The 22,224-nt window shown below is 55.8% G+C and overlaps 2 protein-coding genes across 5 annotated transcripts; one reads left to right on the forward strand and one right to left on the reverse strand.

Annotated features, from left to right (window-relative positions):
* The first annotated feature begins 1,326 nt into the window (after positions 1 to 1,326).
* MTG1 (mitochondrial ribosome associated GTPase 1) lies at positions 1,327 to 17,180 on the forward strand. Of its 3 annotated transcripts, none has more exons than XM_042908189.1 (11): positions 1,327 to 1,559; positions 2,587 to 2,651; positions 5,598 to 5,702; positions 8,123 to 8,203; positions 8,744 to 8,800; positions 9,147 to 9,237; positions 11,147 to 11,208; positions 11,643 to 11,739; positions 12,123 to 12,204; positions 16,028 to 16,118; positions 16,532 to 16,620. In XM_042908189.1, exons 1-11 carry the CDS (start codon positions 1,448 to 1,450, stop codon positions 16,538 to 16,540), a joined length of 852 nt encoding a protein of 283 aa, XP_042764123.1. In that variant the 5' UTR covers positions 1,327 to 1,447; the 3' UTR covers positions 16,541 to 16,620. The 3 variants fall into 3 exon arrangements, with proteins under 3 accessions (XP_042764123.1, XP_042764120.1, XP_042764122.1); XM_042908186.1 differs by having other exon boundaries at positions 1,328 to 1,559; positions 16,028 to 16,140; positions 16,532 to 17,180; XM_042908188.1 differs by lacking the exon at positions 1,327 to 1,559 and adding an exon at positions 1,587 to 2,006 and having other exon boundaries at positions 16,028 to 16,140; positions 16,532 to 17,180.
* SPRN (shadow of prion protein) lies at positions 17,174 to 20,957 on the reverse strand. 2 transcript variants are annotated; one of them, XM_042908190.1, is made up of 2 exons: positions 20,737 to 20,957; positions 17,174 to 20,042 (listed from the first exon to the last, which is right to left on the reverse strand). In XM_042908190.1, exon 2 carries the CDS (start codon positions 20,025 to 20,027, stop codon positions 19,590 to 19,592), a length of 438 nt encoding a protein of 145 aa, XP_042764124.1. In that variant the 5' UTR covers positions 20,028 to 20,042; positions 20,737 to 20,957; the 3' UTR covers positions 17,174 to 19,589. The 2 variants fall into 2 exon arrangements, with proteins under 2 accessions (XP_042764124.1, XP_042764125.1); XM_042908191.1 differs by lacking the exon at positions 20,737 to 20,957 and adding an exon at positions 20,301 to 20,458.
* Between the last annotated feature and the right edge of the window lie 1,267 nt (positions 20,958 to 22,224).

The raw sequence follows: 22,224 nt of genomic DNA on the forward strand, positions 1-22,224 counted from the left end.
ACTGGAGTGATTTTGCACGGGACACCTACCAGTGAGCTTTGTTTTTTTTTTTAATGTTTATTTTTGAGAGAGAGAGAGAGAGAGAGAGAGAGAGATAACGAGTGCACAAGCGGGGGAGAGGCAGAGAGAGGCAGACACAGAGTCTGAGGCAGGCTCCAGGCTCTGAGCCATCAGCACAGAGCCTGACGCGGGGCTTGAACTCACGATCTGTGAGACCATGACCTGAGCCGACGTTGGACGCTTAGCCAGCTGAGCCGCCCAGGTGCCCCAACAGGGTTTTACTTTAGTTTTACAGTCCTAGGTCTATGAGAGATTGCAGCTTCCCTCAGGCGCAATGATCTGTATTGTTGACATCCATCCAAGAGTTCATTGAGCCACGTGCTTTGGGGAGACATTTCTTGTATCCAGAGTGACAAAGGCTGTCCTCTTGGTGGGATGGCTGCTCTGTGATGGGGGGCTGAGGGCTGGGTCCTCTTCTGGTGCCTAACTCATCTGGAGGCCACCTGGGAAGGCTTGTGTCCCATGGTGGATTTGTTTCTCAATCTCTGGAATGTTTAGTGCTGAGAATTAGGAGGTTTAAGACCATCACAGTAGTGACATTTTTGTGTGGAGAATCCAAGCATGTTTGCAATTTTAGGAACTTGTTTCAAAAATTACATTTAGAGTAATACTCTTGTAGCCGGTGTACGCTGAGTAGCTGGTTGGACTCAGATTAAAGCTAAAACCTGGGGCGCCTGGGTGGCTCAGTTGGTTGGGCCTCTGACTTGGGCTTAGGCCACGATCTCGTCCACACGTGAGTTGGAGCCGCGTGTGGGACTCAGTGCTGACAACCTGGAACCTGGAGCCTGCTTTGGATTCTGTGTCTCCCTCTCTGTCCCTCTCCTGCTCGCAGTCTGTGTCTCTCCCGCAAGAATAAATTAAAAAAAAAAAAAAAAAAGCTAAAACCTGACTACATTTACACAGAGTACCCGGGCAGTGGGAATCCCAGGCTCAGTGTATTAATAGGCTTAATGTAGCAGAACTGCAGTCAGTATTTGCAAACGCTTTGCTTAAAACCTGGAGTACTTGAAAAAAAGGATATTACATATATAGGGCACATTTAAAATATTTGAAAATTTTAACCAAGTTTGTAAAAAGAGGTCAAACATTGGCACGGGACAGCTAAGTTATATTACAGTTATACTCAGAATACATTTAGGGAAGAACTGGAAAACACTAACGTATTCACGAATTCTCAGGACCCCTGAGAGTCTCCAGAGTGCACAGGCCCCAGGTGGGCTCGTAGACCCGCCCCCTGGGCTCCTTCCGGCGCACAAAGAAGCGTAGTGCGCACGCGCGGAGCGCGCGTCCGTCTCCTGAACCCCGGAACAACGGGGCCGGATGGTGCGCTGGTCGGAGAGGTCCGTCGAGGGAGCGGTTCCCCCGCGGCGCTCTGGGTCGCGGCGCCATGAGGCTAGCCTTCCGCGCACTGGGCGGCGCCGCCGGGGTCGCCTGGCGAGAGAGCTTCCCCCTGGGCGGTCGCGACGTGGCGCGCTGGTTCCCGGGCCACATGGCCAAGGGTGAGCGGGGCCTGGAGGGGCCGGTGTTTGCGCGGTGCGGCCCGGTGGCCCCGGCGCCCGCTCGCTCGTCAGGCTGTCCGCGCGCGGGGCGGGAGGCGGGGGCGGACCGGAGCCCCGAGCCCCAGAAAGTGCCTTCTGCCACTTTGTTCCCCCAAGCCTCCGTTTCCACATCTGAGTCCACAGAGACGTACTTTCCCGAGTCTTGTTTTGAGTACTCGATGAAATGGTGGTAGGAAAGCCCTCGCCGAACTGCGAAGTATTCAGCTATTATCGTTGCAACACCTTTAAGACACGGCCACTGCTGTCTTCTGCCTGAAGCCCTCGAGGAGTTTCTTACTGTTGATTTGTAAAAATGGGCCCGAGAAGACGCGCGGGGCCGGCGCGGTCCTCCGTGTCAGCGATCGCCGGGTCCCGCTCCCGCGCCCCTCAGCGCCCTCTGACCTCCGCGTAAGTGGTGAGCCGGTGCCCGCTGCGCCGGCCCCTGCGGAGTGCGGTGCGTCGGTGTCCGCCCTCGGGACGCGGACGTCCGAGGCTATGCGGAGGACCAGGTTGAGCGGGGGGGTCACCGTGCTGAGGGACACTGCGCGGGAGGGGGTGGTTACTTTCGTTGTGGGTGTTGTTCCTGGTTAATGGTTAAGGGGGAGTTCACTGCTGTGCGAGTGGCTGAAACTTAGGCAGCAGCATGTCCCCACAGCGTGGAGGGCCCAGAGAATCGGGTGGTCCGAGTTACCCTTTTAAGGCCGAGACCAAGACCCATAGGAGGTTCAATACTGCAGCTGGAGCCCTCCAAGTGGCTCCACCCCCGACATGCTTTTGCCCTTCAGGCAGGACCTCTTCTTTTTGGAGACACTGTTATTGAACTTGGAAGAGGCCCTCAGCAAGGGTGTATCAGTTATGGTGACTTAGGACACTGCACTCAGGTGTATTCTCTCTAGGTGGTGTGTCATTCTGGACCATTCAGCGTCACCCAATCACTCTTGAAAAGCCATAGACGCCTTCCCTTAGGCATCTTTCTTCTGTTTTCCAGGGCTGAAGAAGATGCAGAGCAGCCTAAAGTTGGTGGACTGTATCATCGAGGTCCATGATGCCCGGATATCCTTTAGTGGTTGTAATACTGTGATTTATGATAAGAAATCTATATATACACACATGTAGGTGTATGTTGTATATGTGTGTATATATGTGTGTGTGTATGTATACACGTGTGTGTGTGTGTGTGTGTGTGTGTGTGTGTGTATATACACATATATATATTTGGGCTTTGTCCCTGTTTCTGGCACAGAGCTCCTAAAATCCTGGGCATTTTTTTGTAAGTTTATTTATTTTTGAGAGAGAGAGCCGGGGAGGGGCAGAGAGAGAGAGGGAGAGAGCGAGAACACTGACAGCAGAGAGCCCGGCGCAGGGCTTGAACCCATGAACTGTGAGATCATGACCGAGATCATGACCTGAGCTGAAGTCTGACACCAACTGAGCCACCCAGGCCCCACAAACCCTGGGTATTTCTTAAGTGATGAGAGTGGTAAAAAAGTGTCTGTTGTTATGTGACTTTTGGAAAGCCACTAAGTCACCTAAGTTCCAGGGCTGGTTGCCAGGGGAGGTGAGAGTGGCTGGAAGTTGGATGGATTGCCAATGGCCACTGATTTAATTAATCAGGCCTATATAGTGAAACCTCAAGAAAAACCTGAAAGGACAGGGTTCAGAGAGCTTTTGGGTTGGCAAACACGTGGATACAGAGGGAGAGTGGCACGTTCAGAGCATGGGAGCTCTGTGCCCCACTCCCTCATACGTCGCCTTATTCATTTCTCCTGTCTGAGTTCCTGAGTTACATCCTTTTATAATAAGCCAGTAATCTAGTAAGTAAGATGTTTCTCCGAGGGCTGTGGGCTGCTCTAGCAAGCTAATTGAATCTGAGGAGGGGCTTGTGGGAACCTCCCAACTGTAACAAGTTGGTCAGAGGCACCAGTGACCAACTGGACTTGGGATTGGCACCTGGAGGGGGCAGGGTGGGGAGGTGGCACATTGTGGGACTGAGCATTAACCTGTGGGGTCTGACTCTTCCTCCAGGTAGATAGTGTCAGAGTTGAGTTAACTTGTAGGACGTCCTGGTAGTGTCGCAGAATTGCTTGGTGTTGTCCTCCTCCCCCACCCCCAACTTTATTGGAATTGGGTGTGGAATTGCAGTGGTACAGGAGAGGCCCTGCTTCCTGAATCAGGCTGTGCTCAAGGCGGCAGGAAGCATTCCTGCTTTGTAGCCTTGTCTCTGTCTGGTCCTCCTCCTGTGTCTGGTCTCTGCTCTGGTCCAGTCTGCTCTCACAGTGCCTGGCAGCCTCACCTCTCAGAGTTACTGGCATTTAACTCTAAACCCTCAGTACATGACAGAGTTCCCCCAGGAGGCTTTAAAAATCCTGGTTTGGGTCCCTTTCCAGACCGGTTAATCAGAATCTCTGGTGGGGGTCCAGGCCTTGTATTTTTCGAGCCTCCTCATTGATAGGTAGATAGCATCCATTGTCTCTGACCTCTGCCTGCCTTGCCCAGGCCTTCCAGTTCAGTCCAGCAGTCGGTTCTCGAGGTGGGGCGTGCAACCTTCATTTCGACGTTCCTGCCAGCTCGCTTTCCTCCACGCTTGAGGCGGGAACCGGCAGGGTCTGGCGATCTTGCTCATTACCATGTACTTTCCAGACCTTTTTTTTTAATTATATTTGAGCTATGCTTGGATTCTCTTTATGTGGTAAAGGCACTGGTTTGAGAGTTCTTACCACCTCAGGGATAGCAGATAAGGGACAATTTTCACTATTTCAAAGACTTGGGACTTTTGTAAGAAAGTATTGAGTTTATTTATTGTAGGCGAAATATTGTAGGATATCTCATGCTGGCCAGAAGTGTTTGCTGGCAGTCTTACGATTATCAAAAGTGATGAACCTGTAGTTACTGTTCAGTGCTCTGTAAGAGGACACCTGTCCTGTTGGCTTCTAGATGTTTGCCCTTTTCTCCAGGACAGCAAGAATACCTACGTTGGGTTGCGGCCCTGGGAGGATGGAGTCTGAATTATACAGGATTGGTTAACCCTTTAGGGAAGAGAGTAGGCAGCTTAACTGGTGCCTGGACCCAGGGTGTGCCCAAGGCCTCAGGAGTTTCACACCTGGACTCACTAGGAGATGAAGCACCGGGAAGGGGCTGAGTGTTCAGAAGATAGATATATGGGCACCCCCCTCCTACCTGCGTTAGGGTTCCACGAGGTGGGACCTGTCGTGATCCCCAAGGGTCCCTGGCTGAGGGAGGAAGGGCGTGGCAGTGCTAGTAAGGAGGCAGAACCTTCAGTGGTGGTTTCCATGGGGGACCCTCATCTCCTTGGCAGTAACCAGAGGGTGGCATTGGTTTGAGGTATACTAGCTAGGACTTTATGGGAGGCCCTTTTTTTGAGTGATCAGATCATTCATTTTGAACTCACATATCTTGGCAACTAAACAAAGAACCCATTAATAAGACCTTCCCCTGAGCTTTGTTTTTTGTTTTTTGTTTTTGCCGCCACCATTCCCGTTTGAGGAGGAACGTGAGAACCACTGCCCTGCTTGCATGTGGTGGTTCCATGGCAGTGAGACCGTTTCCTTCTTCTCTGCCAGGAGGGTAGGACTGGGGTATGAGGCTGGGCTGGCTGGCATGTACTTGCTTTGAGACTGGGCTTCCTCCTCTGCTCACTTCCTTCTAAAGATGTTCCTCTGGGGGTGCCTGGGGGGCTCAGTCAGTTAAGTGTCCAACTCTTGGTTTCAGCTCAGGTCATGATCTCATGGTTCGGGAGATTGAGTCCCTTGTCAGGCTCTACGCTGACAGTGCAGAGCTTGCTTGGGATTCTCTGTCTCTCCCTTTCTATCTGTCCCTCCTCTGCTTGTGTGCGCATGCTCTCTTTTTCAAAAATAAATAAATAAACCTTAAAAAAAAAAAAAGATTTTCTTCTGAAGGTGGTGCCAATATGCATAACAAGACGAGATAAAATAATGGTCTGGTGAAGCATTAAAGGAATTTTTGCCTTAATTTTGCCACATTCCACTTTCAGGCCGCAACCCTCTGTTTCAAGAAACCCTTGGGCTTAAGCCTCATGTGCTGGTCCTCAACAAAATGGACTTGGCGGATCTGAAAGAGCAGCAGGTGAAGGTCCCTGTCCCGGGCACCTCCAGCACTAGGGTTGTGTCTAGGGTCACCCTTGCAAGCAGACTCTGTGTTGATTCACTCAGGCAGGCTTGCTTTAGCAAACAACCCTTTGTTTGCAGAGGTATTCCCGCCTGATTTCTCAAAATGACCTGCTTCCCTCTAATGTTTAATTTATGGTCCAAATGACCAGAAAGCGCACCTCCCAAAGGAAGTGGCCAGGCTTTGCTGCTGGAGCCAAGTGCCCCACAGGGTGGCCTCTGGCCCCATGTGGCTCTGAGCGCTTGAGATGTGGCTCCTGCTGCAGACACGATACTCGTGTTTTATTTCATTTTAGTTAATAAGTTTCCGTAGCTGTTTGAGGCTGGTGGCCATAGGCACAGGCCACAGGTACTGACCTGGAGGTCTCCTGTGATGGCCGCATTTGGCCCAGGCACCCACACTGGCCAGTTCCGTGGCCTTCCAGACACCAAGTGCGCTGGAGGCCCAAAGTAATGTCTTCAAAGCAGGCAGGATCGGGGGACACAAGTGACCAAGTGCAGGGCATGCCCACGTGTCCCAGCATACAAGAAACATGAAGGTCTGGGCATATTATTTTTGAGTGTTCACCTCTGCTTTTCTTGCTGTGTTATCGAATCCTTCCGGAAGGGCAGGTGTCAGACCCTTGTGGATTCCAGCCTAGCAGTTTTCAGGCTGTTAGTGGCGCAGCGTCCTCTTTGTTGGCAGAGTGCATTCAGGCTTCTCAGTTGGTCGTGGTATGTTTGAATTACTTAGACCCCAGCCACAAGTCTCTGTCACAAGGTTTCCAGGGGAACATCAAATATAGGAGCTCTTTGTTTGCTGAGAATCCGAGCAGAGGCCACCCCTAACCCACGTGCGGGTACCTCTGGTCATTTAAATCCCTTCTGCTGTGCAGGACGGGGGGTGGACAGCTCCAGAGCCCCCAGAACAAGGTGTTCATGGGCTTCACTGCACGCACGCTGTACTAACTTAGCATCACAAGCTTTGCTTTCATTGGTTGAGACTTGAGTCTTACCAGCGATTGCTTCTGGCCTTCCTTAAGTGCTAATCTTTGTGGAGTGTTGGGCACATAAGGTGACCTAACATAGGGACACAGCGGTGTCTCAACTGGTTGGGAGGTGGCAGGAGTGTGTGCTCCTCCTCTCAGGTGCTGCTGTGGGCAGAGGAGAGGAAAGGAGAAGGCCCCAGGGATGGCCCTTCATGTCTGCCTCTGGGCGTGGGTGGGGACATCCCATGTGAATGTATACACTTCAAAGCGTGGCTTCAAATATGTCTTTGTTGTGGCCTGTATCCTCATCTGTATCATCATAACAAACAACTAAAATATATAATGAAAATTAAGTTAGCAAGTGACTTTTGGTTCATTTAGGCATTGACCATGTTTTAGGTCAGTACGTGGTCAAACAATATCATACCGGTATTAAAAACTATGATTCCTACACTGATTTCACTTAATGTTAAGACCAATAAATTCATATTAACCTTAGTTTACTTTTGAGCTTTTAAAGCGTTGCATGTACTTTGTACTTGGATTGGGTTAAGGCTGGGTTTACAGTGGTCATTTTGTGAGAGCTCATCAGAATACTCAGGGCTAAGCAGATCACTGAATGCAGCCAGAGGTGGCTCATTTTCCGTGGAGGTACCTGTGTCCCAAGAGGACAGCCAGTGTCTGTGCTGAGCCCTCATGCCTGCTGGAGCCTGCAGCTCGTGGACCCCTGCCCAGGGCACTTCCTTCCTGTGCTCACACTGGAGCCTCCTCTATGGTCTGTGCTGTCCACGGGGCCCCCTCGCCTGGAGCACGCCTGGCCTGGGTCGGGGTGGGGCTTCAGTCTCAGATCCTTGGATCTTAGCATAGCACATCCATATTTTCATTTAGTTTTTAAAATGGAAATATCGTACCCCAGTGTTTATAGCAGCACTCTCAACAATAGCCAAATTATGGAAAGAGCCTAAATGTCCATCAACTGATGAATGGATAAAGAAATTGTGGTTTATATACACAATGGAGTACTACATGGCAATGATAAAGAATGAAATATGGCCCTTTGTAGCAACGTGGATGGAACTGGAGAGTGTGATGCTAAGTGAAATAAGCCATACAGAGAAAGACAGATACCATATGTTTTCACTCTTATGTGGATCCTGAGAAACTTAACAGAAACCCATGGGGGAGCGGAAGGAAAAAAAAAAAAAAGAGGTTAGAGTGGGAGAGAGCCAAAGCATAAGAGACTCTTAAAAACTGAGAACAAACTGAGGGTTGATGGGGGGTGGGAGGGAGGGGAGGGTGGGTGATGGGTATTGAGGAGGGCACCTTTTGGGATGAGCACTGGGTGTTGTATGGAAACCAATTTGACAATAAATTTCATATATTGAAAAAAAAATGGGAATATCTCTTTCAGAAAATTATACAGCACTTAGAAGGAGAAGGCCTAAAAAATGTTGTTTTCACCAACTGTTTACAGGATGAGAATGTCAAGCAGGTAGGTGCTTCTCTGTTTTACACCCTAATGCTTTTGATTAAATACATTTAAAAGAAATGGATTATCTTATGCTCTTGTGAGAAGCAGAGTTTTGGAGGCAAGGCAGGGGTTGGCTGGGGTTCCTGGGGTACACTCATCTCTGGTCGAGAGCAGGTAGGCCCTGGGCAGCCTGCGGTGGTCTGCAGGGCCCAGTGCCAGGCTGTAGCATGTACCCGGGGCTGTTGTTGGACAAGCTTCTGGAGGGTGTGGTGCCTGGTTTTCCGCAGTTGTATTTCGAGGATTTCCCTGGCTGGTGGAAGGTGGCTGCGGTCACAGCCGTCACCCTCTGGGGGATTGACCTGCTTGCTGATGGTGGAGGGACAGGTCAGGGCGCAGGTGACCCCCCCCCCCCCCCCCCCCCCCCCGCCCAGCGCATTCTAAGCCCTGATGTGGACAGAGCCCTGGTTCTTCGATGCTGGGCATGGGGTACGCCACCTCCAGAAGCTAAGGAGGAAGCCGGTTTCTGTGCGAGTGTGCCGCTGTGTGGTTTGTCTGTTGCAGATAATTCCGACGGTCACGGGACTGGTGGGGAGCAGCTGCCGCTATCATCGAGGAGAGGTCGGTGGTGGGGCTCAGTGCTGGCTGTGGGGTGGTCCCTCCTGCTGAGGAGCCCTGGGCTCAGTGGCTAAGCAGTGGTAGACCAGTCCCCATGCTGGGCCATCACCAAGCCCCGAGAACTCCTGGGGGCTGTCTCTGTGCTGCCCCAGCCCACAGAGCTGCCCTCTGTCTTGTTGTTTGGAGCAGGGGTGGGGGGTGGCCCTGCTGGCGGGGCCTCCACAGTGACCTTTCTTCACCTGAACCGGCCTGGGTTTGTGGGTCCCGTTGCATCGGCCACGTGAGGCTCTCAGTGGGGCTGTGGGTGGTCTGGGTGGACCCCTGACTCCCTGCTCTTGTGCTTCTGCAGAGTCTGGAGTACTGTGCCATGGTGATTGGGATCCCCAACGTGGGCAAATCCTCGCTCATCAACGCGCTCAGGAGACAGCACCTCAGGAAAGGTACTGCTGGCCGTTGTGAGCTGATGCTGTGGTGTTTGCTGGCGAGCGGCCGCTCTTCCTCTGGCTCCGAGAAAAACCTCGCCCTTAGCCAGAGCCTCATGGCCCCTCAGGGTTGTCTCTTTGCACCGGATAACTGATGTGAGGTTAAATGGTGAGACAGAATCATCCTGTCACACATTTTAAATTAAAAAAAAAAAAAAAAAATTAATATTTATTTTTGAGAGAGAGAGAGAGAGACAGAGTGTGAGCAGGGGAGGGGCAGAGAGAGAGAGAGAGAGAGAGAGACAGAATCCGAAGCAGGCTCCAGGCTCTGAGTTGTCAGCACAGAGCCCGACGCGGGGCTCTAACCCACGAATTGTGAGATCATGACCTGAGCTGAAGTTGGATGCTCAACCGACTGAGCCACCCAGGCGCCCCTATCCTGTCACACATTTTACTTCGTTCTCTCTCCTGAACATGAAGTGTTAAGATATTTAACACGTGGATGACTTTCCTGCCTGTTGGTGATTGTGTTCCCCTTCACGGAAATCTCTTTGATGCCCATACTCATGGCGTAGCCGGATAGATGGGGCCTGATAACAAGCAGCAGGAGGTTGATGGGGCAGCCCCAGCTGGGAGACGGCATCCTGCCCGACTGCTCGGGGGAGATTCTGGGGAGACCCCGGGCCTATCTCCTTGTTTCGTGCTCATTTGGATTTGGAGTCACACAGACGTGCCCACACTACTTACTCACTGTGTCATTACTCTTTTCCATTAAGTATTTTAAAGTTCAGTACCAAGTCCCACATTGGCTTCGTGTTCCACACCAGGATGCGTTCTTTATTAACAAACCCAAACACCATGAGCTCCACTGAACTGTTATTTTACAGATGGTGTTTTTGGTGCTCGTTGGAGAATTGTCAGATCATCATTTTGTTTTTTAATTTTTTTAAAAATGTTTATTTTTGAGACAGAGAGAGACAGAGTGTGAGCAGGGGAGGGGCAGAGAGAGAGGGAGACACAGAATCCGACACAGGCTCCAGTCTCGAGCTGTCAGCACAGAGCCCGACGCAGGGCTCGAACCCACAAACTGCGAGATCATGACCTGAGCTGAAGTCAGACCAACTGAGCCACCTAGGTGCCCCAAATCATCTTTTTTTTTAAGTTTACTTTTCTCTAATTGTGGCTTAAAAAAAAAATTGGTGGCATTAAATATATTCAGTGCTGTGCGACCATCACAGTATTTCTAGACTTTTCCTTGGTCTCAAACTGAAAGTCTATAAACATAAACCCTAGCCCCCTCTCCCCTCCCACCGCCTGGGCACCACTAATCTGCCTTCTGTCCCTGGATCTTTGAAGAGCTCCTACCTCACATGAATGGAATCACACGGTAGTTGTCCTTTTCTGTTGGACTGATTTCACTGAGCATAATGTCGCCAAGGTCCATCCGTGCTGTGGCCTGTGTCAGAATTTTGTTCCCTTTCAAGGCTGAATAATATTCCATTATGTTTAGATACCACGTTTTGCTTTTCCACTCGTCCACTGATAGATACGTGTATCTCTACTCTTGAGTTTATCCGGCCCCTTGGTCGGGAGCTGTGCTCATAGACAGGCCTGTCGTGATCAGTGCTGTGGGGCTGATTTGCCGGGTGTAGGCTCGGTGTCGGGGGCACAGGGTCAAGTCCAGGAGGGAGGAAGCCGTCATGTGGGAAGCAGCAGCTCTGTGCTGACCTCCACGGCCGGGCCCTGGCCTCTCCTCACCCTCCCAGGTACCAGGGAGGTGCGTTTCGGTCCCTGTTGGTTTGGTGCTGAGTTGAGCACGAGCTCATCTGGGCCTTCATGGGTTTCCGGCTGTGTCATTTCTTCTTCTGTAGCTTGTGTGCCAGGCTTCTGTGTTCACTACGTCCGACAGCCCCTTTGCATCCCACAGGGAAAGCTACCAGGGTGGGCGGCGAGCCTGGGATCACCAGAGCCGTGATGTCCAGAATCCAGGTAGGGTCCTCGGCTGCTGGGTCTGGAGCTCCACACGCAGGCGCCTGCTGCTTCCTGAGGACTCGGGAGGCACTGCCTCCACCCGCCCCACCGAGTGCTGCCGCACGCCAGGCACTGCACCAGCCTTCCACCAGAGCTGCGGGCAGGCGTGCTCGTCACCCCTGTTTTATGGAGGGGGAGCACGCACCTGCCTAAGGTCACACAGCTCAGCTCAGCTTGTCCACACATTCCCTTCTTTTCCTGGGAGGAGAAGATTGGAGCCCTTGGGGCCTGTTGCTCCTGTTCTCTGGACTCAGTGGGAGCCGACCCAGTGGGGAAGCCAAGAGTGGTGGAAAGGCCTCGTTGGAGCCTCAGGAGCCTAACACCCCGGCTCCAGGGGCCGCCGAGCAGCAAGCCTGGAGGCAGCGGTGCGGCCGACTGTCCTGTGTCCACAGGTGTGTGAGCGGCCGCTGATGTTCCTGCTGGACACTCCTGGGGTGCTGGCTCCTCGGATTGAAAGCGTGGAGATGGGCCTAAAGCTGGCCCTGTGTGGTGAGTTGGGGGTCACCCTTCGTGCCTCCTCCTGCCGCCTGGGTGCGGGGCCCCCAGCCCTGGCACTTTGTGCCTGCCTTTCTAGGCCTGGTTGTTGCAGACTCTTGAATGCTGTGCTGAGCGGGCATCTCAAGCAGCCTGTGCGGTCCTAGCTCAGGGCGCATGTGGGCCAAGCACTGCTGTGACCCCACTGACCCTCACAGCCCTCCTTGGAGAGAGTGCCTTCCTTCTCCCATTTTACAGCCAAGGCAGGTCTGTGGGTCAGGTCCAAGGGCCACGGCCGGGCCTTCTCCTCAGCAGCACCTCGGGCTGAGACAGGGAGGGGCCTTGGGGTGCAGATGCCAGGCTGGTTTGCCGGGCTCACCCTGGTCGCCTGATTCTAGGAACCGTGTTAGACCACCTTGTCGGGGAGGAGACCCTGGCGGACTACCTTCTCTACACCCTCAACAGGCACCAGCTCTTTGGGTGAGTGCAGGGTCCGGGGCAGGTGGCTCGCCTCTCTCTCTCGTTCTAGACAAACATAGTCTAAAAAAGCAGCAGCAGTAAGATGCGATTAGACAGCAGCCTGCACGTTATTTGCAGCATACAGGTCGATATGTTTGTTACACAGTCAAGAAAAGCCTCAAATTTCCTGTGCTCTTTGGTAATTCCTCCTTCCCACCTTTACCTGCTCCCATTTTACAGACGAGACCCCAAAGCCCGCTCGCCACATCCTGGTGACCATCTGTTTTCTGTCTTTCCTTGGACGTCCTGTGCTCTGTCTTGCGGGGTTCCCGTCCTCGGTGTGACTGCTTTCAGATTCCTCTGTGTGGTGCCTCCAGTCGCTCCTTCCTGGTGCAGATTTACACCTTGTTATTCCCCCAGGAGTGAGACGTGAGCCGAGGGTGTTTGCTGGGTGTCCTTTATCGCGTTGAGGACCACAGCCTGGCCGGAGCTTTGTCAGTTTTGTTGGTATGGTTTCATTGACTTTCTCCATTGTCTTTCTGTTATTTCATTGATTACCATTCAGTCTTTATTATTATTTCTGCTTTGCTGGTTTTCCTTCTGTTTTTGCCATCGGTTTTTGAGAGAAGGTACTGAAATCTCTGCCTGTGGTCTGTCTGTCTTGCGGCTCTGTCCGTCTGCTTCACGCATTTCGGAGCTCTGTTGTGCGGTGCAGGGACAGCCCGGGGATCATCATGTCCCCCTGAACCGATGCCCTTATCAGTCAAAATGCCTTTCTTGATGTTCACAATACTTCCTGCTCTGACATCGACCTCGTCTGGTAGTTACACACCTGCTGTAGCTTCTGATGAGTGCTCACATGGAACGTGTTTGTGTCTTTATATTTAACACGTGTTTCTCGGGGGGCCTGGGGCGCTCTGTCAGTTAAGTATCCGACTCTAGATTTCAGCTCAGGTCATGGTCTCACAGTTTGTGGGATTGGGCCATTCTCTTCCCCTCCCCCCTCACTCTCTCTCTCTCTGTCTCTCTCTCAATAAATAAATGAATATTTAAAATAAAATGAAATAAAATGTGTTTCTTATAGGCTGTGTACAGATAGTGAGGCCTTGTTTCTTATCCAACCTGACCATTTCTGTCTTTTATTTTGGGTATTTGGACCATTTACATGTAATGTGATTATTGATCTTGGGGTTACATTTGTCATCTTACTCTTTGTCCTATCTGTCCTTTGTTCCTTTTCCTCCTCCTCTGCCTCTGCCTGTGCTGTCTGCATCTTTCTCTCTGTCTCTCTCTGCATCTTTCTCTCTCTTCCTCTGTCTCTCTGTCTGTCTCTCTGGCCTTTTCTGGTTACTGGGATACTCTTATCCCCTCTCTCCCCTTTGTCAGCTTGCCTTCTGTAACGTATGGAGGAGGTTGTCTCGGTGTGAGGAGGGTTAGGTGATAGAACCCGTCTCATGGCGCATAAGCACCTTACGATAGCGCATCTCCATTTTTCTCGTGATCTTTGGGCTTTTGTTCTGTCTTGCTTTCATGTATTTTGTAAGCCTGAGATGTATGTACTGTGTTCGCTCATATGGAGACTCCCAAGTGTGAGACGTAATCTTAGCTGTCTGCCCATGGCTTTATGGTTCATGGGCACCGCTTGTTTCTTTGTGTAGATCCACGTTCTGTCTGGTGTCGCCATCCTCTGACGATTTCCTGTAGCGTTTATTGCAATGCAGGCCTGCTGGTGAGGAGTTTGTCTCCTCAGGTTTGTCCAGCGATGCCTGTGTTTCACGTTCGTTTTGGAAAGATACTTGCCCTGTGTGTGAAAGTCTAGGTGGATGGTTTTTTTTCAGGAGTGGAGAGATTTTGTCCCATTCTGTTCTCACCTGTGCTGTTTCTGATGAGGAATCTGTCACGGTTGTCTTTGTTCCTCCAGCTGCCTTTAGGATTTTCTCTTTGTCGTGCTCTTGAGCAATTTATGACAATGGGACCCGTGTGGTTTTCTTTATGTTTCTTGTGCTTATAGTTTGTTGAGTTCTTAGATCTGTGGCTTTGTAGCTTTTATCACATTTTCAACCATTATTTCTTCCTGCGTTTTCAGTTCCTGCCTGCTCCCGTCCTCAGGACCTGCTGGGCACGGCTGCTGCCCCATGGGCGACCTGCCTGCACCCCATGTGTCTGACCCACTGCTAGCGCCCGCCAGTGTGTGTCTCACAGCACGGGTCTCCAGTCCGATTCGGATCGTGTTTTCCATCTTCTGTGCATCTGCTTAACTTTGTAACCACATGGAATGTGGTCACGATGACCGATCTAACATCTCTGCTGGTCCTAACATCTGGGGTGCTTTCAGCTGACTGATTTCCTCCTCACGATGAGTCTGTTTTCCTGCTGGGCACGCCTGATCATTTTTGCTCGGATGCTTGGTGTTTTAAATTTTACCTTCTTGGGAGATGGGTATCTTTAAGTTCCTGGACACATCCTTGAGCTTTGCTGGAGACAATTATCTGGAAACAGTTCCTTCCAGGCCTGACTGAGGCAGGGCTTCCCCCCACCTCCGCTGTGCCCCATGGCTCATGAGGTTTCCGTCTGCTCCTGGCTCTCCGTGAGCACTGACTGCTGCCCCTGTGCCCTCCAGGGTGGTCCTTCCTGGCCTCTGGCTTTGGGGAACTTCCTTTATCATGTGTGCAGATCCCTCCTCTGCTAAATACAGAGGATGGCAAGCTTCCAGAATTCTCTCTCTGGGCAGCTCTGCCCTTTCTGGTTCTGTCGTGTGACTTTTACTGGGCCCACACTCCAGCCACCCTCGCGGCTCCCTGGGGCCTCCGGGCACCAGGCTGGGTGTTTGTTGGTTTACATCCTTTGTAGCTTGATGTCTGGTGCCTCGAAAACCATTGTTTTGTATGTTTTTGGTTGTTTCAGGTGGATCGTAAGTTCAGTTCTCGTTACTCCATTTTGCATGGAAGTAGGATTTCAAATTGATTATTTTGTTTCATTTCCGTGGGAGTCTGTGTGGGCCTCCGCGGTCCTCCAGTGTTTCTGGAGAACAGGCAGCCGTGTCCTGCAGGGCGGCCCTTGCGTGTGTGTAGTGGGGTGCCCAGGACAGAGGGGCCGCGAGTTTGATTTGGGACCTGCCTTCCTCAGGATGCGATGTCCTCCAAGATGGGCACTCCGATACCCAGGTGGGGTCGCCTCGCGGCCGAGCCCCGCCCTGCTCTGTGGACCCGGAGGCAAATCCCACCGTCGCTCCGGCTGTCGTTGGTTCCGGGACGAGTGGCCGGCAGAGGTGTTAGTTGTGTCTCCCGTGGGGGACGTGCTTGTCTGTGGATGAGGCTTGTCTCCTTCAACCCTTCAGGGTCAGACACACCCGGCCCTGCGCTGGCCTTTCTCATCAGGCCCTGAGCCAGCGTCACGGACGGGGCGTCCACAAGAGCTACTGGACAGTTCTCGGCAGAGGCGGGCGCCGAGTGGGTTTGTGCTGGTCTGTGGGCTACAGAAAACACCAGTCAGACCTGCTCATTCTCCCCTGGAGAGAGTGCTGGCAATCCTGGCGATCCTGCCTCGGGCGGCTGCCCAGGGGCTTGGAGCACCTGTCAGGGTACTGCCGTGCTGACCTAGGGCTCCAGGCTACGGGCTGCTCGGGAACGGGGCGGATGACGCAGTCGTCCCGCCATTGCGGCCACGGGCATCAGCAGGTAAGCCGTCCTCAGGAGAGCTGGCTGTGGCCACGTGGGAGGACAGACATCTGCAGCTCTGCAGTGGGCACTTATGGCCACATGCACGAGGGGTCCCTTGTGGAGCTGGGCGTGACCCAGCATGTCCCCGCCTGGCTCCCTCTCCCCGACTGTTGGTCTGTGTGTAGGTACGTGCGGCACTATGGCCTGGGCGGCGCCTGTGACGACATCGCCAGCGTGCTGAAGCAGGTGGCTGTGAGACTGGGGAAGACGCAGAAGGTGAAAGTGCTCACGGGCACGGGTGAGAAGTGGGGGCATCTGCCTCCGGCTGGGCTTGGGGAAGCAGCCGATCGAGCGGCCCCTGGTGCTGGGGGAGGACACTGTGGGCACATGTGGCTGTTCTGGGAACACAGGTTCTGCAGAGGAGCGGGCTCTCGGTTCAGCCTGTAGACGGCAAGGCGGCCCTGCCTCGTGGCGCTGGATATACCCTGCGTCCCACCGGTTTGAAACCTGCCGAGATCGAGGCGCCACAGCCCAGACTCTTGTGTTTTCTTTCAGAACATGTGCTAGCGCCCAGGCTCCACAGGTGCCCACCGTCCGTCCCTGAGGACGGGCAGGGAGGCGTGCGTCCGAATCCTGCGCCTGCCCCGTGGGGAGGTGCCTTCCTCACCAGACCCTCTTCTCTCCCCCAGGTGACGTGAACGTCATCCAGCCCAACTACCCTGCGGCAGCCCGAGACTTCCTCCAGACCTTCCGCAGGGGGCTGCTGGGCCCAGTGATGCTGGACAGGGATGTCCTGCAGAGGTCCCCCGTGGCAGAGCCCTGAACTGGTCCAATTGGCAGGGGCCTCACTCCTGCCTGGCCCTTGGCATCAGGGCATCCCAGACCACAGCCCAGAATCTGATGCTGGGCCTCCCTTTTCCAGAAGCTCCATGCTGGTCACTATCCACTCAGGTCTCTACGCCAGGAAGGAACCTGTACCTCCTGCTGCCCCACAGCCTGGCCAGCTGTTGTTGGGGACTGTGCCTGGGGTCTGGACGTCAGGGCTGACGAAGTCCCTAAGCTGTCCCTGGGTGTCTCAACTGTGCCAAGTATCTCTCAGGGGGAAGATGATGCTTTCTCAGGAGGACGTGAACGTACGGTCTGCAATTTAAAAGTCTCACAAGGCCAGTCTCTGCTGGTGGCTCGTTTGCTGTGCACCAGGAGCACCTTGGGCTCACATGTTAACGTCTCTCCAAAACGACACAAAAAACGGGATATGAACTGCTTAGTGAGTAAGGCCTATGTATTGGGGCCTTGGTGGTACCCTGGGTCCTGCAGTAAAGAAGAGTCTGTTTGCCAGTGGAGTGTTTATTTCACGACACGACGAAAATGTGCACACAAATGGACAAGAGGTGCCAAGGAGCTGTGGCCAAACCCAGGAACTGTCTGCTCCCTCGGTGCCCCGGGGGCTGCCCTGCTCACGGCCAGCTGCACGCAGGCTGGGAGGGTCGCTGGTGTGGCTCCCCCCCCCACTTCCGAGTGGCAAACTGTAGCTACTGGACAGTGGGACTCTCCCCAGGGACCTGTACCTGCCAGCCTGCATTCCAGAAAAGGGCAGAGGAGGGAAAGGGGGTGGGGTGGGCCTGGTGAGCAGCTCTGCCCCTTCTGTGTCCAGTGTGTGTGGCCTTCCTGGAGCGTTGGAGTCTCTGCCAGGCACCTCCCCTCCTGAAGGTGCCCACGGTGGCGCACACTTCCTAATTGGAGATTACCCCCCTGGGTGCCATCTGCCTCCTGCTGGGACCCTGACCAGTAGGGCAGGAAGTACTCTAGCATGTGACTGTACCAGATGGGGACAGGCTCTGGGAGTCAGGCTGGTGTGTGGTGCCCCGCAGCCTGTGAGGGCGGCTCAGAGGCTGGGCCCATGCTCCTGGCCCCGCAGGGAGAACTGAGTTGGCCCGAGGTGCAGCCCTGATGGGTCTCCCTGTGCTGCCTGCAAGTACGGTGGCAGAATGGTCACACTGCCCGAGGCCCCGGGCAGGGCATGGCCGCAGCCTGCTGGTCTTTGGTTACATCAAATTTGGTCTGGAATGGATGGAGAGGCACCTGGGCTCGTACCCCAGGAATGCTGGCAGTGCGGATCCGTGTCCTGGTCTTTGGAGAACAACACTTGGTCCAGGGCTCTGCTGGTAGATTGGCGACCCTCACCCTGACCAGACCTGCGTGTCAGCTGTGGGCGAGCAGAGGTGGCAGGGCCCCCGGAGGTGCTGGTCTTGGCACTGGCCTCTGTCAGCTGAGTCCAAAGGCCCCATAGTCTGGGGGGTGAGGGCAGATTCTGGGAGGCAGCCCAGCGGCAGGTGAGGCTTTCAGTGAGCACCGACGGAGGGGGCGATCCAGAGGATCCAGGCCTGGGGCGTTGTCCTGCCGTGGGATATGGGGCAGAGGGCGTAAAGAGCCAAGGCCTCCAGGGCTGAGCTCAGGAACTGCAAGCCAGGCCAGAGGCTGGAGGGAAATGGGCTTCCGGGCACCTGAGAAGCAATGGGCTGGTCTGCAGACGGGTGTTTGTGTGCCAGAGGCAAACCCTTAGACACTTCCCTGGGTGTCTTCTGTCCTCAGAACACCCTCAGGTGCCCGGATGGCCGCCGTGGTGTTGCGGGGGTCAGCCTCCTGCATGCTTCCTTCTGCTCAGCCAGAGCAGCCCGCATCTGGTCGTACTTGCTTCTGCGCCTGCCTCCAGGGACCTGCTGGTGGTCTGTTTGTTGGTTCTGACTTGAGACCCGGCCTCTGCCGTTCACACCTGGCCCTCACCTTCCTGGAGCAGCTGCAGACCTGCCGGAGCCACAGCTGGCTGTCCTGGGGAGCTCTCTCCATCCCTGAGTACCAGCAGGCACGATTCCAGAACAGGAGCTAAAGCTCAAAGGAAATGAAAAGCTTCTGAAGCTTAGACGGTGCCCCCCTGCCACCCCCCCCCCCCCCCAACAGGTCCCAAGAAGAGTTAAGTGACTTGTTTCAAGTTAGAGTACAGTGGCTCCAAGAGGCGCCTGGCAGTGGCCTTGAGAGGGTCTGCCTGGTGAGGGGGCACACTTCTGGACCTGAGGGTGGGCTGGCCAGACTCCGGGGCAGCTGCTGTGGCAGGGGGTGCTCCAGGGATTCTCCAGAGAGTGATGGGCCCGCCTGGGCTCCAGTCCGCAGACGGCCTCTTCCGGACAGGTGGTAGGCACACTAAAACCTGGGAGGGAAACCTCTCCCCCCAAGTCCTCAAATCCTTTGGTCCATTCTGGCTGCTTCTGTGGGGGAGGCCACAGGGTCCTCAGGGGGGCCGGAATGGCCTGAGCAGCCTGGTCTTGCACATCACTTTGGGAAGCTCTGGAGAGATGGTGGGCCGTCAGCCTGGATGCTGCCGGAAGCATGGGATGGCACCTGCTTTTCTGACGGTGGAGGGGGTGGGGGTGGGGGTGAGACCCTGGCATCCAGGCGGTAGGCGGGGCATCCTGGGACTGAAGGGCCCTGGTCCTTCGGTAGGATGGGGAGGCTGGGGAGGGACCTGGGCCGGGCGGTGGACCGGGGGCGTCAGTGGGCACCCATAGGAGAGGCCGCGGCTCCTGCCCGGGCTGGCTGGAATCCCCCAGGCAGCGTCTCTGGGTCAGAGGCCGCCGGCAGCGGTGGGAAGCGGCGCTCAGCCGCTGGCGGCCTCTGGGACCGATCAGGGGCGGGGGGCCTGCGGGGAGGGCGCGGGCTGGGGGCCGGATCTGGCCCCGAGCCTGGCCAGGCCTAGGGCCGCAGGAGCCCCAGGGCAACGAGGGCGCCGCCCAGCAGCAGGCAGAGGCGCGGGCCGCCGGTGGGCCCCGCGCCCGAAGTCCACGCCCGGTAGCTGTAGACGCCTTGGCCCGTCCGGTTGCCGCCTGGTGCCGCGTCCTCGTCGTCCTCCAGGCCGCGCTCCCCGGGGCCCGGGGCCCTTCTCCAGCCGGAACCCGCCGCCAGGCCGGCCGCCGCCCCCGCCGCCGCCCCGGCCGCAGCCACGCGCAGGGAGGAGCCCGCGTAGCGGGGCGCCGGCCTCACGCGCACCCGCGGGGTCCCGCGCGCGCCCCCGCGCAGCCCTCCCCGGGCGCTGCCGCGAGCCCCTCCACGGCCGCCCTTGGCCGCGCCAATGTCGCAGAGGAAGGTGGCGGCCAGCAGCAGAGCCCAGCACGTCGCGGCCGTCCAGTTCATCCTTGTGGGGCGAGCCTGCGGCCAACGGAGAAAGGACCTCAGCTTCTGTGAGGGTCAGGGGGCCAGGGTCCCCAGGGCCTGGAGACGGGCTCGGGGACTCGGCATCTCGAGGACGGCCCGCGCAGGGCTGGGAGTGGGGTGGGAGGGTAAGGCACTCGGGCCTGGACAGAGGGTGAGGCGGGTGCGCGGGTTGCGCACCTGGGGGTGGAGTGGGAGCAAAGAATGAGGGAGGACCCCCACATCTCCGGCTGCGGTGGGAGGACCCGCCCAGACCTCCACGGCTTGCGGGGACCCGAGGCCACACCGGGGTGGGGGTTGTGTTGAAGGACAGTCTCGGGGATGGACAGTCTCCACTGTCTGGACAAAGGCCACACGCGGGTGGCTCCGCCCGCACCCCTTGGGGCAGCGCGCATGCGGCGCGGAGCCAGAGCAGCGGGTTCTGGCCTCGCGGGGGCGCCGAGAAGCGCGGTGGTGACACAGTGCAGACCCCGCCCCCGCAGCCCGGACCCGGGGGACCGTCCCCTCCCGCCCCACCCCGGCCGCCTGGCGGAGCAGCTGGCGCGGGGGACGGGGACGCGGAGGCGACGCGGGGCCTAATTCCGGCGCAGGGACCCGGTGGCCGCTCGACCCTCCTCCCGGGCCCCGCCGTCCCCTCGGAGCCCCCGTCCCCTGCCTCCCCGCGCGCCCGGACCCCGCCGCGCGGCCTTACCCGCCTCGGGCCTCGGTGGGAACCGCGGGCTGGAGGGGCCGCTCCGGGGGCCGCGGCGGAGCGGGAAGGAGCCGGCTGCGGCCGAGACCCTGCACCGGCGCGCCGCGCCCCGAATTTGCGCGAGGCCTCCGCCCCAGGATTGGGGGCGGGCAGACGCGGAGGCTCATCCCCCGGGCGACGGGAAGGGAGGAGAAAACGGCAGTCGGAGGCGCGCGCGGCCCCTCTCCCTTCCCAGCACCCTCCTGCTCGCTGCACCCCGTCCCCCGTCTCCTCACCCCACCCCCTCCGGATTCCACACGCGTGCGCCCACTCTACCTCCAGCACCGAGTGCGCACCCGGCCCAACTGAGCCGCCGCCTCCCGCCTTCCCCCTCCCCCTCCCCCTCCCCCTCTCTCCTCCCCCTCTCCCGTTCTGCCCCAGGTGATGTGTCCCAGACGCGGGGACCGCGGAATGCTGTGGCAGGCCCTGAGCTCGAGATCTTGGTGTCCAGGGCTCTCCACAGGGAGGCCCAGAGAGGAGAGGATGGCTGTCCAGGTCCCCAGGGTGCCTCTTCTTCCCGCCCTCACAGTGGCCACCCCACAGCAAGGCCACTTGGAGCCCCACTGCCCCAGCCAGCCGGCCTTTCCAGTCCCTGCTGGCTCCAGCTCTGGGGCTTGAAAGAGTGCTATCTTGCTGTCCAGGTCTGTCTCGCGCCTACAACCTCTTCCCCTCCCAACCGGGCTTTTACCCCAGCCACTCCACTTGGGGACACCAGGCCCTCTTGATGGCTTTAGAGGTGGGCTCCATGACCTCAACTGTGACGTGATGTGACCTCTCTTAGCTTCCATCAGACCCTCTCGATCCTCAGAGGCTCAAACTCCCTAATTTCTGTGTTGAAGTCCTGATCCCCAGAACCTCAGAATATGACTGTATTTGGAAATAGGGCCTTTACAGAGGCAATTGCGGTAAAATGAGGTCATAGGGCAAGCCCTGACCTAATCTGACAGGTGTCCTTATAAGATGAGGAGATCAGGACACAGACATGCACACGGACGGCACTGCGAGGACGTGGGGAGAAGGCTGCCGTCTGTGAGAGGAGCCGTCCCTCTCACAAGGAGACAGGCCTCAGAAGGATCCAGCCCTGCCCATGCCTGTCTCAGACCTCCAGACCCTGCTGGGTCTGTGGCACTTTGTCACGGTGGCCCGAGTAAACTAATTGAGAACCTATGGGTTTCTAAAGTCCATGTGGAAACGTAAAGGTCTAATGTAACTCATTCTGAAAACCAAGATCAAAGAAGAACTCACCCCGTCAGATGTTAAGATGTTATAGGAAGTCATGGTAATAAAACAGCCCGGTGTTGGCTGGGAACAGACAGAGACCAGTACAGGCAAACAAGAGGGTCACTGACAGACTCAGAGAGGAATTTACACATGTCTACGGGCATAAACAAGATTGAGAATTTTGATAGAGGATAGGAAACTAAAAGAACCAAATGGAAATTCTAGAGC

This window comes from Panthera leo, chromosome D2 (assembly GCF_018350215.1).
Source record: "Panthera leo isolate Ple1 chromosome D2, P.leo_Ple1_pat1.1, whole genome shotgun sequence".
NCBI lineage: Eukaryota > Metazoa > Chordata > Mammalia > Carnivora > Felidae > Panthera > Panthera leo.

Coding starts and splice junctions, on each gene's coding strand:
- MTG1 (XM_042908186.1), top strand. CDS start 1,448: ATGAGGCTAGCCTTCCGCGCACTGGGCGGCGCCGCCGGGGTCGCCTGG. Junction 2,652..5,597: donor TCGAGGTCCATGATGCCCGG/ATATCCTTTAGT, acceptor TAATTTTGCCAC/ATTCCACTTTCAGGCCGCAA. Junction 11,209..11,642: donor CCGTGATGTCCAGAATCCAG/GTAGGGTCCTCG, acceptor CTGTGTCCACAG/GTGTGTGAGCGGCCGCTGAT.
- SPRN (XM_042908190.1), bottom strand. CDS start 20,027: ATGAACTGGACGGCCGCGACGTGCTGGGCTCTGCTGCTGGCCGCCACC.